General features: G+C 39.8%; 1 protein-coding gene across 1 annotated transcript in view; it reads left to right on the top strand.

Moving 5' to 3' along the window:
• CDH7 (cadherin 7) overlaps nt 8,673–18,086 on the top strand; it is a 79,211-nt gene continuing 69,797 nt past the window's right edge. Inside the window, exons 1-2 of the mRNA XM_021388604.1 lie at nt 8,673–8,746; nt 17,297–17,690. Of these exons, the coding sequence (XP_021244279.1) occupies nt 17,481–17,690 (210 nt within the window). The 5' untranslated portion in view covers nt 8,673–8,746; nt 17,297–17,480. The remainder of the gene's footprint in view (nt 8,747–17,296; nt 17,691–18,086) is intronic.

Here is an 18,086-nt window from a genome sequence, read left to right as displayed (position 1 = left end):
CTTTCTCTCTTTTTCCCTTTCAGAAATGAAACGATAGAGGATAGCCTGGGTACAATCTTAGCAACATCTGTTGCCTTTCACTAGGGTCTTGGCCAAGGACAATGTGTATTCAAAGAGATTCTGACATTTTACTGAAAGAGAAACAAAGCCTTAAATAGAAGAGAGCTTGGACATGTTTCCCAACACACACAGTTGGGTCTTTTTATGGGTCAGAATGCCTTTGGAGAAACAATTTTCTTCCCTCTTCTCTCTCTCTCTTTTCCAGTGAAATTGTCAGAAAACAAATCTTCAAATTACAGAGCTCAGTAGACTTACAATGCTGAAGAACAGTTAAATTTTCCTTTGTTTGCTTTTTTTTCTCTGAAGTAGAGGGTGTTTGAAAACTGAAATCTTATCCATGCTTAATAACAGGAGTGAAGGAATTTATGCTTAAGGTTGTTTAACATCTGTTACCTTCTAATTTCTTTTGTCTTTTCAAACAGCTAATAATAATGCTGAAGCAACTGCATCATTTTAGTTCTATACCTATGATTGATTTTGTTCATATATATTTTGTAAAGTTATTTGTTATGTTAGTTTTCCTGTATGTTCCCCTCTCTTCCCTACACTCTCACTCCCTCAAACATTGATTTCATTCTGCACTTAGGAAGAGGCAGTTACTTGGTTCTGTCTCCCTTTTTCCTTCACATAGTTTTTCACAGGCAATTTTGCTCTGTCCAACCATGACATGCCTTCATAAAAATGACAGATGAAGCAGCTGAGTAACTGGTGGGTATATTATCCTCTTGCAGGCATCTGCCTCTGAAAATATACCTATTCTTTTGTTGGCCTTGGGCCTGAGGATGTATACTGCACCTCATACGTGAAGCTATTCTTATCAGCTTTCCACTATTTTGAAGATAATCACAGTAAATGAAATAAAAGCTTCTCAAAAGAAGTCTAGTGGAGTTATTCAATTACATACTTTAGCAACAAAGCTTTACATAAGTACAAAATTTTAGACACAGAAGGTAGTGCTAGAATCCTCAAGAAGACATCCTCCAGTTGTAATGAATTTTGTATTGATTGGGCCATAGTCAATAAGCTCAAAGAAACATGAATATGTGTGGACGAACATCACCTCCATGACACTGGATGACCTAACGTGCCGGAATTATATGTGTTTTGTGTAGATGTGTGTAGTGAATTATTAACATTTGCCTATATGGTGGTACTTCTCATTAAGAGATTAGGGTACTTATGTTCTGTCTATGCTCTGTGATTTGCAGAAATTTTTGACCTAAAAAGTCTTGTCTCAGAAAGTGCACAACAGAAATACATACGACATAAACTTCAGTGACTCAGAGAAAAGCAAACGCAGTGCTTCTATTGAAAAAACAAAGCATGTAGAACTGGTAGCACTAAGGTCAGTGTTGCTGAATGATCAAACATGGTGTCCTAGTGACCAGTGTCTAATGTCTCCAAAGGCCATGCTGTGGAGGAAATACACTAAAAGAGTGAAGGGGGCTGAGTGGCTCTTGATTCTGATGCCAGGGCAGTACACTATTAACCTCCTAAACGTGGGAGCAAGAAGGTTCTAGAGAACTGTCATTTTCTTTCACCTGACCTCCAGTCCTTTTCTTTCTCCTTGCATAAGCATCGGTAGAAGTAGGAGGAAGTAGAATTGATAACACTCAGTTTTGATTACTGTAGCACAACCATTGACATATTGCCTTGGGACGTGCATTTTCAGAATGAGAAGGGGTTTCTACCACCTTCTTTAAGAGTGGGGCAAAGTGCTGTATTCCATGCCCTGAGCTAATTTTCTAACAGACAAGGACTTGGATTTTTCATAAAACTTATTTTTCTCTTACTGAATCAAATGTTTTTTTTTTTTCTACTGGTTATAATGAATGCAAGAACAGGTAAAAATTATGTAGGATTAAGGGATTTAGAAAGTTTTAAACATTTTAAGCACAAAAGTGAGGTCTTGTTACTTTTAACAAAAAGAAAAAAAGATGAATATATTACTTTGGTAGAAAATTGATATATACAATCATGTCTCCTTTGGCATTTACACCAATTAGTTACTACAGTTAGCAGTTCAATAGGATGAAAGTAGTCAATTCTTTTCTCTAGCTCACATAGAAAATATTTGTATCTGCTTTCTATACAACAGCCTTCATGTCATTTTAGAATTCTGTCTCCATAAATATTCAGGTATTAGAGTTTAGCGTTTAGGTTAACATTCAGACATGAAAAGTTTGACTGTCTGTAAGTGAAAAAGAATGGTCACCAGCATGCTCCTCACTCATCATGTCTCCAGGGCTTACAATACTTATTCTGTACATTTTGTAAATATTAGTATTGTTATATTTCATTTTTATTTTTTGAAGGAGAAAGAGAGCGTGTCCAATTATTGCAGTGGCCAGGCGAAAAATGTGCAAATAAAATTTGCTTACTTATTTAATGTGTTCATACAGGGAAGATTATGAGCATCTTGAATATCAGTAGTGATGAAACAATGTCCATAACTTGGTCCAATTATTCAGAAAAGTTTTCTAAAATTGTAGATATAAAGTCTGATTTTGTTTTAGAAAATATTCAAGTTTGTAGTGACAAGTTACACTGGAACATGAAAATTTGGTTTGGATTAGAGGTCAATGGAGGAGTTACAGATGATGCAGAATATAGACTCTGACCTAAAGTGATAAATACTGCTATGTATGAGCATTTACTGATTTATTTGTGTACACACAGGAATTTTTCAGGAGTAACTTAGCTGCAGATTTTCAGAAGACTGTTACACAGCAGCAGCTCCCTGAAGAGTGCAAAAATCCCTGAAGTCAATTGGACTTCCTTTGTTTAACTTTTCATAGGATCAGACAAATGCTCTCAGTCTACAGTGCAATTCCTCTGAAAAATTGACCTTAGTTTTGCCACAGTGTGAATGCCCTGCAGAACTGAGCTTAATATCCAGCAGAAACTTATCTAACCTAATTTTTTTTCTGCATACATCAGAAAAGAGAGAAGTGCTGATTATAAAAATGTTGATGCCTCTTCTCCACCAGCAGGATATTGCTAGCATGAAACATTAATCTGAGACCCCAGTGTTTATGGATGTATTTGTTTACAATTTGAACAATTATGTTCATCAGTATTTTAGAGATGGTCATAAATGCAGCTACTTGAGAGATCTGTTAGAGAAATGCTTTTTGACATACTCAGTACCACTGCAATATGAATGTTACATCATGAGGTCCAAGGATACACAAGTAAATGGCATTTCATAGGAATTATATCTTCTACATTCTTCCCCCTTTTTAATTTTGATTATGATGTTTCATTTCCTATCTCTTAGTCCTAGCTCTTGTTTTATGAATTCTAATGTTTTAAAAATAATTTTCACACTTTTATTCGCAGCAGCTTTCTTTGGATGATGATTTTTTTCCCCTATTGGTATCCCACACTTCTTGCAGAATGCTCAGTCCACAACACTGCCAGCTTTGTCCTGTCTTATTCTATCTGTCTCATTGTTGGCCAACTTGGTACATCCACTTATAATACGATGAATGACATCTGGAGCCTGGCCACATAGACTACCTTCTGGTCATGGGTTTCTTTTAAGCCATCTATCCTTGCTTGCACAAACTGCTCATTCCTATGTGGTCATAATGAAATCTTCCATTTCTCTTTCCAGCCTTCTGACAACTTACTTATAATTTGCCAACATCTTCTTGAGAGATTTTCAAAATATTTTTCTTTCAGTTGATTTTTTTTTTTTGGGGGGGGGGGGGTTTGCTTCTTTCTGCAGTGTGACTAATAAGTTATCCTCACTAGCAGAATCTCTTTCTTTTAATTTTTGTCCCTTCCTAGGATTAAATTTACTAACATTACAGTTTCCTTTCCTAAAATTTCCTCTATTGCCTTTATGTGATCTTCCTGATGATAGAAACTCCATTTTAATCTGCATCCACATTTATTGCCTTAGGCAACAGCAATTTCTTATTACTTTTACATGTATAGTCCCTTCGATTAACCAGATTTACTTATGAAGGAGAATACAATTCTTAAGAATATACAAGCTAACCACTTGTGCCAGTGTCTGTGTGCCCAACACGTCACCAAAAGACTGAAAACTCAAGACAAAGTACAGAGGAACAAGAGAAGAACAGCTGGAGCCATGATGGGAATGCTGAATTGGTAAAACTGCTTCCTATGTGTTATGGGTCATTGTGGAGATCTAATAAATAGACCAATTGAATCATTGTTATTTTTATTTGCCACAGTTTAGTTTGCATTACTATCTAATTTGGCCTACCAAATCTTCTGCACAAAGTCTTTTACAGAGTAGGCTGCTGAACTTTTGGGACTGTTTGGTTTGTTCCCACAGCTACTGTGGCTCCATGGGGTTTGAAACACACTCCTGCAATGTAGACAACAATGTACTTGACTCAAAAGCTCAGTTTAAACAAAGAATTAAGTCGTAACTGGGTGGACAGTGAAAAGCAGAGACATTCCTGTGTTGAGTTAAAGCCCAATTCTTAAATTTCAATAGGCCTCTTGCTTCTCCACCTCCTAATTATAGAAATGAGAATAAAAGAAGACTAAAAATCAAACAAGCAATGCTGGGTTCTAGATTTGAAAGAGAGCCAATGTAAACACAAAATGGACAGTGATCTCCCATGTGGTATGAAGGTGAGAAGTTTACATCAGAATTAGAGCCACCTGTAAATAACATCTCTGTACAGCAGAAGTCCTTACCTAAAAGTCATGTATAATTGCATTAATATTCATGGAGGGCAAGCATGTGCTAATGGTTGTTAGTAACATTTTCCTTTAAAAAAAAGATCTTAAAGTGCAAGCTCTTCTACAGCTCTTCTATTTGCCTCATGAAAGCCATATGAACTCTGAGGTAAAGCAACAAAAAGTTAGCATTTTGCCTCTGAACATAATATATTCTAGTATCAAAGAAACTCTGCAAGCTGTTGCTGAGTGCATAATGGAAGTTATTTCTGCCTACACAGTCAATGAGTTTTTGGCATCTGGGTAACCAGACACTGTATTTTTTTTTTTTTTTTTGAATCCATACTTAGATTGTAAAGATGGAAATATTAATATTGAGAGACTGACAGTGGCTTAAGGGAATGAGGAGAACTATAAAGCTCTTTTGTTTTCTGCCTCAAGTCAAAATGTTCCCTAAGCAGTGGCACCAAAGCCCTTATTGTCTACGAAGTATTTGACAGTGTGTGTGAGACCGTGTTTCCCGGTCGGTCCTAGATCTGCTTATGGATCTCCTATACAGTACAGTATTACAACTCAGATTGTGCAGTGACACCCACAACACTTTCAGAAGTCAAAGGAAAGGTGCCAGGACCAACAGGATCTTTGATGCCTGTGGTTGGTCTTAACAGGGCCTAGCTAAAACATAGGTCTAGTGCTTGTCTTGACAAACTATAGACTTGCCTCTGGAAATGGTACACACACACCTCTCAGGATGACTAAATGCACAATAAAACATATTAGAAAGAAATACAACAGCACTGTAAGTGTGGATTTCAGCCAAAATCTTCCAGTCAATGTACTGGAATGTACTGACTCACTGGCAAAAACCCACCAATAAGACAATCTGGAACAAATTGTATTAAAAAAATATATACATTTGCTTATGTTACTAAAAGTAGTAGATTGCCAAAAGTTACTAAGAATAATTGCTTCTTTATATTTGATTCTGCCTGGGCAATGAAATTAAATTGGCCTGCTTAGTCACACTTTTTCTTTGGAGTCACTGGACTGTTTTTCTCCTGTGAAAGTCAAAGGGTTTAATACATTTTATTTTGATGTGACAGGGTAAGCATTCAGGAAAAAAATAATGATACAAAAATATCTATCCTATTTTCAACCCAGTAAAAATAAGTTCAAATGTTTTCACAGACGTGCAGTTTAATGACGGGTTTTGCTTGAGAGAATATAGATTTTTGGAAAACAAACTACATCCTTGAGAATGGTCTGCTAAGTCAGTAAGAACATCATGAAATATTCCAAGAGGGTCTACACATGAAAGCTTTTTAATTGGGTGATAATTGGCTATTCTAATTTCGGTTAGTAATACCAGAATCAAAATTAATGAGAAATAAACCTTCTATCCTAAACATTTCAAGTGACTGTAAAATTATTTTGTCCCTATTTTGAATCCGAAGAGCAAAGAAAGAGCTGGAAGATGGTGGGTAACATCTATGAAGATCGCTGCCCCTGTATATTTTTTTTATTTCATCCCATTCTCAAACAATGACATACTCTTATTTATTTATTTTCCTGATTGAAGTTATAGCAGCTAAAATAAGTATGAAGAGATAAGGTTCCCAAGTACTGTTTGCATGACAGAATGACTCTGTAAGAAGATGAAGGAAGGGTATTTGTGTTATTTAGTGAGCAAGAAGATAATTTGTCCTTGAAATTCGTCCTTCAAGGATCAGTGCAAAGAGTCTTATTTTGATTAATTTGTGAACGATGAATTAGGGATTGGGAGAAGAAGGACAAAAGATAGAAGAGTCCTTAATTGCAATCTTAAGCAACTGTGTGCAATCATGTTTTGGGATTTTCTTGCCTGAATATATCCTATTACATCGTAACTACACGCTCAGATGCTACATAACTTACAGAATCAAGATTGCTTCTAGTTGCCCTCTTTAAACTACTTCTGTCCACAAATGCCATGATACTGAATTGCCTCTCCTTGCCTATAAGGGTGATATTAGAAATCACATATCTGAGAATGAAGCTAAAAGACAAGCAACACAGAGCTGTTACATATTCCATTTATAAAATATGCATACATGTATGTACTTTCGAATTCAAAGGATAGCAACACATCCAGAAAGCAAAATGATAGAAGAAATGAAAAGAAGAAAGAAAGGAAGGAAAAAGAAAGGGAGGAAAGATGAAAGAAAGAAAGAAGGAAAGAAAGAAAAAAAGATCATTTGTGATATAAATAATTTTCTATTTTAAGAAGTGACTTTGTCTTCACATTATTGCTGTTGACACCACACTTCATAGTATATATATATATACAGGAGAAATTGAATTTAGTTATAAACAGATTATTAGTTGGTTCACAGTAGGTTGAGAATGCTTTTCTCATAAAACTATAAATCAAAAGACATTGACCAAGGTTGCCCTTGGTATGATCCATTGTTCTAAAAACAGTAGGCGTTAAAAATATTTTTGCCCGTGAAAAATGTCGATTCAGCAGCTCTGCCAGCACTTGGAACCTCTCTCTGCCTTTTCCAGGAGGAGTCCTGACTCCTGGGCGATCACCTTTCAGTGGAGGACCTCCTTCGTGCTGCAGACCCAAAAAGGCTTCAGCAGTGCTGAAACAAGGCAGAAAGTTTGTGCTGCCGCTGTTGCAGCCGAACCAATCTCCAACAAAGCAGAGATACATCTCCCAGACCGGCTTCCCCGGGCGGCTGTGGGGCTGTGCGTGGCTGCTCCAGGCACCAGCCCCGGCGTGACACGAAGCCTCCTCCTCACCGGTGCGCAGCGCTCCATCCGGCACGGGCACACCGCCCTGCCTCGGCCGCCTCTCCCGCCGCTTGTTCTACGGGAGCACCTGCTTTATTTATTCCAGCTCTTTAGAAATACTTTTTTTTTTATTACTGTTATTCCCCACCCCCCGTTTAAACAGAGCCAGGGAGGAGGGACAGCGGCACTGAGGGCAGCAGTAGTGAGTGGGCTGCCGTCCACGGTGACAGCTCCATGCCGCTCCCCGGGGGAGCCGCACCGCGCCGAGCGGCCCCGGACCCGCAGAGGGGACACGGAGAAGGGACCCGCAGAGGGGGCCCGGCCCCCCCGCCCCCTCGCTGCCCCGTAACTCCCAGCTCCCTCACGCCTGCCAGGGCGATATGAGGGCGAGCGGGAGGCTTTGCAAATGGGAACCGGGGCAGACTGGGGAGACCGAAAGGGCAAAATTGTAAAGTAGGGACCCCGGATACTTCGGGTTAGTTTTGCTACTTTGCCTTCGCGCCCCGGGTTCTCGGTTGACAAGCTTGGGTGTTGGGGGTGGGGGGCAGGGGGGATTAAAAAATATCTTAAACTCTCTGCTTCAGCTCCATGCTTTCAAATGCAAATCGGGAGATAGATTGGCTCGCGCCCCACCCCCTAGCCCTGCTCCTGATTTTTATCCAAAGGGCTCCATCTGTATATCCTGTCAAGGAGGAGGAGAGGCGGGGGGAATGGGGTCGGGCAGGCTGCTTGCTCTCTGGATCCCTTTTCAACAGCGACCGCTGGGTCTTCGGGAGGTACAAAAAGTCGCGGTGCCTCCTCCGCGCCCACGAAGGGAGCTGGCAGCCGACACCGGCCGCTGAGCGGTGATATCCCCTGCCCAGAGCAGCATCCCCACCTCCACTGTCTCCTCCCTCCCTCCTTTCCCTCCTCCTCCTCCTCCCGCAGCCAGGATCCGCACCCAGTCGGAGCTGGGCTTGGCACCGGCACCCACTTCTCGCTCCGTGCGCACAGCGGCTGCCTGCGCCGTGCCGTGCCGTGGAGGACGGAGAGGAGGAGGAGGAACGGGGCAGCGGCGGCGCTCGTGCCTCCGCGGGTGCGGGCAGCGCGCGGGCGGGCGTGCAGTCCCCATGCCAGGCGGGCGCTCGCCGCCCGCAGCCCGGCCCCCGCCTGGGAGCACTCCGGCAGCGCTCCGCCGCTCGGGCACCGCCGGCCCTTGGGATTAAAGCACTCAGTGCGCCGGGCAGCCGAGAGAGAGGGGCTGCAGGTAAGTGCCGTCCGCACCTGCTCCTTTCCCCACCCCCGTGTAGGCAGAGGGAGATCGGAGGAGTTGCGGAATGGGCTGCGCGCGGCTCCTCTCTCCGTGTCCCTACGCGGCTTTCCGCGGCAAGTTTCCACTCCGCGGTGCAGGGGGACGGCGGGGAAGGGGCAGCGGGAACAGCGGGAGCCGGCTGCGGTCGGGAAGTGCGAGCGGCAATGTTCTGCCTGTATATGCGCCTCCTGAAAAGAATAAGGGAACAATGGCATCTCCTGACTCTTTGGAGAAGTCTCACGGACAGGGGGGAGATGGAGTGGGGGAAGGGAGGACTACAGACTTCTGCACAGCGTAGTCAGCACCAAGCACCAAGTCCTCGATCCTTTGCCAAAGCCGTTGTCTTGCTGGAGTACTGAGTTCGGCGCTGATACTACAGGGCAAGAGATTGAGGAGGCCGGGAAATCTCCAGAGTTATTTCCCAGAGCTTTCTTTCTCTTATGTCAAGGGTATTCTGGAGTTCGCAAACGTGGAAATGGTGGGAGCTTGTTTCTTTGATTAGTATTCAGCTGGTAGGGCTGGCTCTGCAGTGCTTGGCTGGTTGGTACTGACCCTTCCCCCTGCCCCGGCCCCCATCTATCCATGCATCCACACACAGAAAGCACAAAAAACAGATTGTGTGTACTGGTAGTAAGTGTTTTGTGATCTGGATCCAACTTGTAGTTGGTAAACAGAAGGAAATACCCCTCTCTGATAGAAGATTTAGCTTTTATACCTGTGCTTTCCAAAGGTGAGATAGTTCAGGTGAGCAGAGACTCTGTGAATGATGGTTTTCCCAGCAAACCATGGGATTTAGAGAGTGGGGGAGGAGGCAGAGAACCGTGAGACACTTGATTCTGGGACCTGAAATGATGATACTTTAATCTTTTTCCCACTGCAAGGAAAAAAAATCTAATGTTCTGACAGATAACTTCTCATGTCAAAGCAGAGACTTGAAAGGGCAGCATATACTTAATAGTTTCTCTGACAAGACATAGTGCCATGCCATTTTTTCAGCTAAAACATTGGTGATCATAATGTTTTGCAGAAAATAAATTACTTTCCAGGACAAATAGGAAAGTCAATAGATAAAGGAACCAAGCTGTTACATGTCTATTTCTGTAACAATCTCATCTTGTCAGCTGTGTGTGACTTCACTTTTCTACCTTCATCATGTCTATTAATTTCTCATGAGAAGTTTGCAAGGGTTTACTACTGGTGCAGGGTAGATCTTATCCTGTGTCTGGGAAAGACAGGTCCATGTAATCTCATGTGAAGAGTTATTCAGTTGGATGGACAAGTTACATTAACAGTGTGACAGTTGTGTAAGTAATTGAAGTTTGCTTACGTTATAGCTTCTGAAGCTACAACAGGTCAGCAGATGAATTGTGAAATGAAGCTGGCTTGCTTTTAGTGATATCATAAAAGTTTTAGAAATGTAAAAGTGAAGTCAGAATGTTTAGATATTATCTGTGCGTCTCATTAAAACTAGTTCAGTGTGACAGTGGTGTTAGCATCTTGGGGGGGAAAAATAATAGTAAAAACACCAAGCAAAGCTAACTCAACTCCCCAAGGACCAAATGTGATGTCCCGTTTAAAGTCCTTGTACGTGCTTCTCTGGCTCTCTCAGCCTCCATCTACCAGGGGATCTCATCTAGACGTGCTTCTTTTTTAGGGGCTAAGTAAGATTTTAAAAATAATTACAGTAAAATCCACGGGATGTAGAGCAGAGTAAAGAATCTGAAAGCTGACTCTGACAATTTTTAATGTTAAGTAGGTGACAAATTCTGGGTTTGAGAAGTTAACAGAGATGTAGAATGGCCTGGTATATTAGGAAAATATCCCAGTTAATAATCTGAGCTACCACTGCATGTTAGAAATGTGTCTGAGCTAATGTGAAAGAAAAAAAAAAAAACCACAATCATTGGTAATGTGGACTATTTTCTTGCAAAAGCCATTGAAGATTGGATTTTTAATCAGAGGGCATTTCACCCTAATAATGGGAGACTTTATTGTAATTAAAGTCTGCTGCAGGTCATTAGAAATGTGTTAACAATGTCAGATGACAGACTTACAGCTCTTTTAAGTCTACTTTTATTGATATAATAGCAAAGCACTCTTGATTATTTGTCTTTGATTTAATAGCAAAGAACTCTTATCCTTCCATATAAAAGGATAATAGCAAATCATTTGTTTAGCTGCAGATTACCCATGAATTATCTGATGAGAAGAACGGATCCTTTTCATGTATAACTTTGTGTGTTCTGTCCATGTTTTTCTGTTGTTTTTTTTTTTTCAGCAGTCAGACACTTGACTCGAAGTCATTATTAACACAAAACCTCAGGTTGCCTTACTCGAAGTTAAGGTCTTACTTTGCTGTAAACTTGTCTAAGCCTTTCCTCAAAGGTATTCAACACACAAACAGACTCCAATGTCAATGAAAAGAGAAGATATTTTCAATTTCAAATGCTCTGCAGATGAATATACTACTCAGAAGACAGTTTTAGTGATGGGTTGGTTAGCAACATTCACTGTATTTTTTTTGACTGTTGGCTTCAATGTCTGATCAGCTCAGTGGTTCTTCAACAAATGCCTTTCCTGAGCCATCCAGTTTACGTCAATTTATCATGCACATTTTTTTTCGTGTATTCTTTCATGCTTCTACTGGGCATTGTTTTCTTGTAGCAATAAAAATCATTAAATTCTAGCTGAGGAAGGGTGCATAAAATCCATGACGATTACTTCTGTACTGCTTGTCAAATCAGGCTTAACTCTGAGCAGTAATGCAGGAGTGCCTCCTCTGGGAATTCAGTGGTTCTGCAAGAAAATGTCACTAAGTCATTTCTTCCCCTAGGTATTATATGAAATTCCTCAAATTAAATGAGGCTGCAGAAATTGAGCTTGAGGAAATTTAAATATTTGACTTGATTGGTCACAGAATTACAAATACTGCTGCTGTTTCTTTTCAATAACGGATCAAATTAGCATAATCCTTTCCAGCAACGTAGATCTATAAAATATACCATAGCAAGGTGGAAGAAAAAAAACCAACAAAGCGTTTTCATTTGGAGAAAATTATATAAACATTTATTTATTTTGTCAATGTATCTAGGGGGAAGGGGGGGTTGGGGGGGCGGGGAAGAAGCCTGAACAACTGAACTCTCCAGCCACATACAGCGTTATGAGCACTGTGAAAAACCAAAACCAGCTTGGTTTTCTCTCTGCGTTTTTGTGAAGCCATATAATTTATCAAAGTGTACCTAGTGTTTTCCTGTTGTCTCACCAGGTTGTTCCACCTGAGTCAGAGGGTACTGGAGCCAACTTAGTGTAACAGTGCCATATGTTTGGAGCAGTGGTAGTTTCTTGCTTGGTAACCAGATGCAGACTGCAGAACGTGCACTTCATTTACAGATCTCCCATGTGAATATTTAGGCCAGTTAGCTGCAGGAGGTTGTGGTCTGTAGATGTAGTGTCATCTGGCCCAGGTAGTTAACAGGTCTGATTGTACTGCTTTGACTCCCAGACCTTCATTTCATGGAATGGTCCCCATCTCACTTGCTCCAAGGTACCCTCCTAAAAAAGGAAAAACCGTTTTTTATTTTTTTTATTTCTGTGAAAAAATATAGTAACCAGGCAGTGCAATCTACACCATAATTAGACATGTTCTCATCTCTACACCCTTTGTCTCAAGGATCACAGAGTTCCTATGCCTGCAGAAGTCTCCTATGATATTTAGATGTGTGACATTGTTATGAGACTGCAGTTCCTCAAGGGGAAATTTTCTCTTCCACAGAAATTGAAACCCTCTCCAGTGGGCATTGTAAAATTGAATATCAAAACATAAATATTTCAGCGAGGTTACTTCATCTGTCAGGGGGCTCACCTCCTGGTTCAACTTTAAGTGATTCTGGTTGAAGATCCAGTGACAACAGTCACCCTCAGAAGTATCTCGACACACCGGGTCTTGTTTTCTTGAATGTCTTAAGTGTGTGTGTGGGGGGGGGGGGAAGGTGGGGAGAGGATAACTGTGTGCTCTTGGCCAAGCTAAAACAAGATTTACTGGCAGGTGTTTTCTGGGCTGCAGTTCCAGAGATGGTGAGATCTGAGTTTAACCAGTGAATTTTGTTATGGTAATGAAGATTGAAGCAATCTTACAAGAGGAGAGTAAGCGTGGGGGAGGCAAGAAGATTGAAAAACTCTACAGTTAGACCTTAAATGGATGCTCTGATCTGAAAGCAAGTTTTCAAAATAGAGAAAAGTAATCCAGCCCAATTGAGTTTAGTAATGGAAAAGGTTTGGAATTTCTACTTCTGCCTGAAGAATTTTGTTGGAAAGACTTTAGAACAATGTAAGGTGATGGACAAAATTGTATGTTAGGCTGACAAGGAAATAATATGATTCATATATTAAACTCGCATTGTGACACTAGTCGCAGCATGTGAGTGAAAGTCTGCAGGAATTTGTACTAGCTGCAAATGTTAGATGTTACAAAAAGGAAGGGCATCATGAACCTTCATCAAAGGCCCTTCAAGGCTGCAGACATTTCAGTGGTGGGGAAAGAGGACTTCCATGAGGACATTTAGGAGGCTGAAGACATGTTTTTGTCCATATCTCTGAGGCTCATGGCTACGTGCGGATAACGAAGACTAGTCTTGGTGTGTTGTTTTAGAAATTATGGAGTCAAAATATTCTTAGAGATTTTTAGTGGGTGTAAATGATCCTTAATTGCTTGCAGCAAAGGGAATTATTCCTTAAAGCTGAGGATCTTATTCATGATCTGAATGCTTTCATCAAACCAAGATTGCCCCATGGAGACAGTGCGTAATGGTGTCTTTTTGACACTAGCAGATTGTGGTGGAGTAGCAACATTTTTCAGATTAGCAGTGTTCACCAGAAAACTCCTGCAACAAGGTTATGGGTCAAATACAGCCCAACTTCTATAGAACAGATGGGAGAAAATGTAAATTTTATGGTTTATATTGAATAAAGAGCTTATGACTTCCTCAGATATGTATTCTTCAGTTTAATGTCATATAGAGCAAACAGCTATTTAAGAGCATGACATAAAAGAGTAGTTGTTTGATGGATATTTTTAATGGACTTTCTTTTGATAGGGGGTGTGGAATGAGGTGGAATTTCTTGTAGCATGATACTGATACAGCAAAAGAAGCTACGTGTATAGTCCAGATCACAGAACATACTCTTTGAATTATACACTGTTTTCATTTATTTTTTTCATATTTGTGAATGTCAGGGCTATATGCAAAGTAAATAAGGAATACAAGCTTATATGTGGAAAGTAAAGCTTAGTGAAATTCATCTTAGTTTTAAAACCTAAATAGCTTTTTAAGAAGGCAAAGCTTGAGGAGACATGATTGCATTTTGGCCCCTGTTTGAGGAGAGAAGCAACTTTATATAAAGGTGTAATAATGTACTAGAATAATGAATGACATTAGTTAGAAGTGCAAATATTTCTGAGTTACGTGTAGTTCATTTGTACAGAACAGGATACCATTTAATAACAGAGCATGTTTAAACACAAAGTAATTGCAGGTCAGTTTTGTGTTTATTTCACACTCTAGCCTGTAAATAGAGATAATAGAGAAGGGACCTAAATCAGAGAACTCCATCCCCTCTACTGCTGTCATTATTAGTCCTATCTGTTGTTGCAAGTGCTCCTTGAATTTAATTTATGCCTTTATGAGGAGAAAAACACCAACATTTTAGCTTTCTTTTCAATTTCATGAATGCTGTGATGTTGCTTGTGTATTATGTATGGACTTCATACTTGAGAACTTCACAGAGAAGATGACGTTGAAGTGCTAGCTATGCTTGAACAGAAACGTTTTCATTTGTTCACTTTTAACTGTATACACTTCATTTAAATATCTACATCAATATGAAAAAAATGACGAAATTCCACTTAATAAGTTTTTTTTCCCAAAATAGAAAAGGTTTTATGCAGTTATCGTCCCCTTCCTTTAAAAAACAAACAAACAAAACAAAAAAAAAACTTTGAGAGAAATAGGAAGATTTATTCCTTAAGAAGGGAAGGAATGGAGGGAAGAGGGTTTCAGAGCAAAGTGCTGCCACATAGCTGAACAAAAATAATTGTGATTCTGGTGACTGTGTGATGAAAGGATTTGAGAATGAGTAAATGACAACATTTTCTTTTTTTCCAGGGGGCGTGAGTATTCTGTTTTTCATCATATTGTGCTGTCTAGCATATGGACTGTTTTTCAGTTGGTATTTTGGGTGCGTTTTTGAGTTCCGTGCTGTGGTGTGTGGCTGGGGACCATGGCACTCCATATGGTGGCTTTCATACTTCCCTGCAGGTGTAAAAGAAAGGATATGAGAGAACACTGTTTGAGATAAAGGTTAGAGCAATTCTAGGTTTGAAATGTCTGTTCAGAGCAAGAACAAGACATTTCAAACTGCTTAGTGGAAAGACTTTAACATATTGTAAATGTTTTACTGACATTTCTTAAGAAAATCCATTTCATATTTTTATCTCTGTTAAGTAACAATCTGCTGCCTCTTTGAAATAAACTGACAGCTTATCAATATCAGATGTATTAAACCTAATGTAACTTAGACACAGAGAGGGAAAACTAAGGGAGGATGTGCAAACAGCCCCTACTACAGACAATGCTTTTCTTAGCCAAGCGGAGTGGAAGGAACTGCAAGTGGCACTCGGGGCGGAGAGGTGCTCTCCTTGATACCTGTGGTACTCCTTCTGGTAATTACGATGTCATATGGTCATGATTTATCCAACGACCCACATCAAAACTGAGCTACGACTATTTGGGATGTATCATTTTAGACTGGACTGCTACTGAGAATGGCACTTGCATGTTAATCCTGCTGAGAAAAGAATCTTGGTGTGTGTTGGAGAGGCGTCTTTTGTAACTGTAGCATCACATTTTGGAAATTAAGATCTTTAGGTAAGATATTTCCTATTCTCTTTGTTTTGCCTGTAGGGAGACACTAGATTTTCACATATGGAAGCTTTCAAATTGCTGCTGCTTAGCATACGTGCTCCGTGGGTTTGTGGTTTATCCCACTAGTCTCTAAGCAAAGCCTTTCTGGTGCAGGGCAGTACCACAGAAGGGATTAATATAAAAAGGCTTTAAATACAGTCTATAATCAGAGGAGCTTTTTATTTGTTTCATGTCTGTGCCCTCTAGGTGCTTTGGCAGCACGAACATAGTTCTGCAGCTAAAGAGCCTGACATACTGAAAACAGATATCAGAGATTGCATTCCAGTCAGTTTTAATAGTAATGGCTAGGAATATAATAATCTATCTAAGAACATTTAATGCATACATGATTTAATGTCTGCTCTTTTTAGATTAATACAATGTACAAAGGATGCAATCTTCTTTCTTCCATGACTTCCTAAGTGGCAACGGTTCACTCTAATTGAAAGCCTAGTTATGCGTTTTAATTTCATCCTCATTTTCACCTTGCGTTTGGCACTTCTTAAATACTTCTCGTCTGCCTCACTGCTTGCTCATACGAGAAGAATGCCTATTTCAGAGAGCGTTGCTTACTTGGCCTTAATGCAGGTGAATTCCCTGAAATGCAAAGCTGCATTTTGTTTCTGACTAGCATAACGTGTGCTTTCATAATCCTTATATTAATGTATCCTTAGTTGGCCAGAGAATCTTCTTAACTGTAAGAGGCAGAAGTAAAGACTAATTTAAATAGCGTTAGAGGTTTTTTATCCTTACTGAATTCCACCAGTTACTAAATGATCAGGATTTTGAAAAGTAAATGGACAAGATGCACAGAAGGATAAAAGGTCTATGTGTTATTGCTGAAAAATTAGCCATTAAAGTAAGTTAGCAATGAAAACATAAAATCAAATTATTTTCTGATCATACATGTGTATAAGTACATAGTCTAGTCTAATGTGCTTCTTATCATGTTTTAGGAATGTACACAGAAAAAAATGAGTGGGGAACTCTCAGAGCTTTTGAGCTGGTCAGATTCAAATCACAACAAATCCTAACATCTGGTCTACTGTGACTAAGAATCAATTTGATTGTTCTGATTCATTTTATACTCTGTTATTTTACTTTTCAGTAAGAGAGTTAAGCTAGCATATGTCCTTTCCACTAATATAGCTTCCTGCCTGTAGCTGGTTTATAATTGTCTTGGTAATGGCAAGTAAAGCTGAGTATAGTAGGCAGAGGAGGAAAAAACAAAACAAATAACTACAAAATAATTACACTTGTTTCGCTTATTTTAAATAGAAGAAAATTCAGTCTTTGTGCTGGCGAAACTGGTATAAAGAAAGAACAGCCATAAGGAAATGTTATAGCTACAAATACAGATTTATCAGCAATAGTAATGCAATCCAAGGAACACAGTCTAAACTCTGAGAGACTTGAGTAGTAAACTCAATTGCATTGATGATTAGAAAAAATTGTAAATAAACATTTCTGCAATGCTGCAAAGAATTTTTGTTCTTAAATAAAATGAAGTTCTGACAACAGTTCTTGCTTTTTTATTCCCCAATAGGTACCTATTATGCCATTTATTTGGTGAAGGCTGCTCAGCAGTGGTGACCTCTCCCAATCAACCACTCTACAAATTATTATCTCTGGACTCCCAGCTGACACCCTGCCGGAGGCGAGAGCTGCAGAGACAACTGGAATTGTGCCCGTTTTCATCAAGGTTTTTTCTTACCCGGGAGAAAAAAAAGATGAAGTTGGGCAAAGTGGAGTTCTGCCATTTGTTGCAGATAATAGCTCTTTTCCTGTGTCTTTCTGGGATGAATCAAGCAGAACCCTCGAGGTCCAGGTCAAAGCCCTACTTTCAATCTGGGAGGACGAGAACCAAACGCAGCTGGGTGTGGAATCAATTCTTTGTGCTGGAAGAATACATGGGCTCAGACCCACTCTATGTAGGAAAGGTAGGGGATTTAAGCAAACTTTGGAAGGTACAGGTGCCTGCTTTTCAACGAAATTATAAGGTGCAACCTGAAAATTCCAACTCAGTAAGTGTGGTTGAAATGCACCAGGATGGGTCAAAGTTATGTAATTTGGGGAAAAAACAAAGCCAAAAGCCTTTTAGCACTTCCAAGCAGCAATGCATTATGTTTGTGATTCCTCATAATTTTCTAAGAGGTTTATATGTTGTCTATGCTTCTTTAAAGGAGTACAGTAATGAAAATACAGTATTTTATTACTAATATTAGTTATATTTTGTTGTGTGGGAATAGAGAAATATAAAAATGTTCTTTCATACAGACTAAAAGCTAGTCCCAGAAAACAGCTGCTCTCTGTTTTCCTATTTGAGCAAAGACCAG

This window comes from Numida meleagris, chromosome 2 (genome assembly GCF_002078875.1).
Source record: "Numida meleagris isolate 19003 breed g44 Domestic line chromosome 2, NumMel1.0, whole genome shotgun sequence".
Lineage (NCBI taxonomy): Eukaryota > Metazoa > Chordata > Aves > Galliformes > Numididae > Numida > Numida meleagris.
The sequence above is the reverse complement of the archived record's forward strand: the minus strand, read 5'-3'. Positions and strand labels throughout refer to the sequence as shown.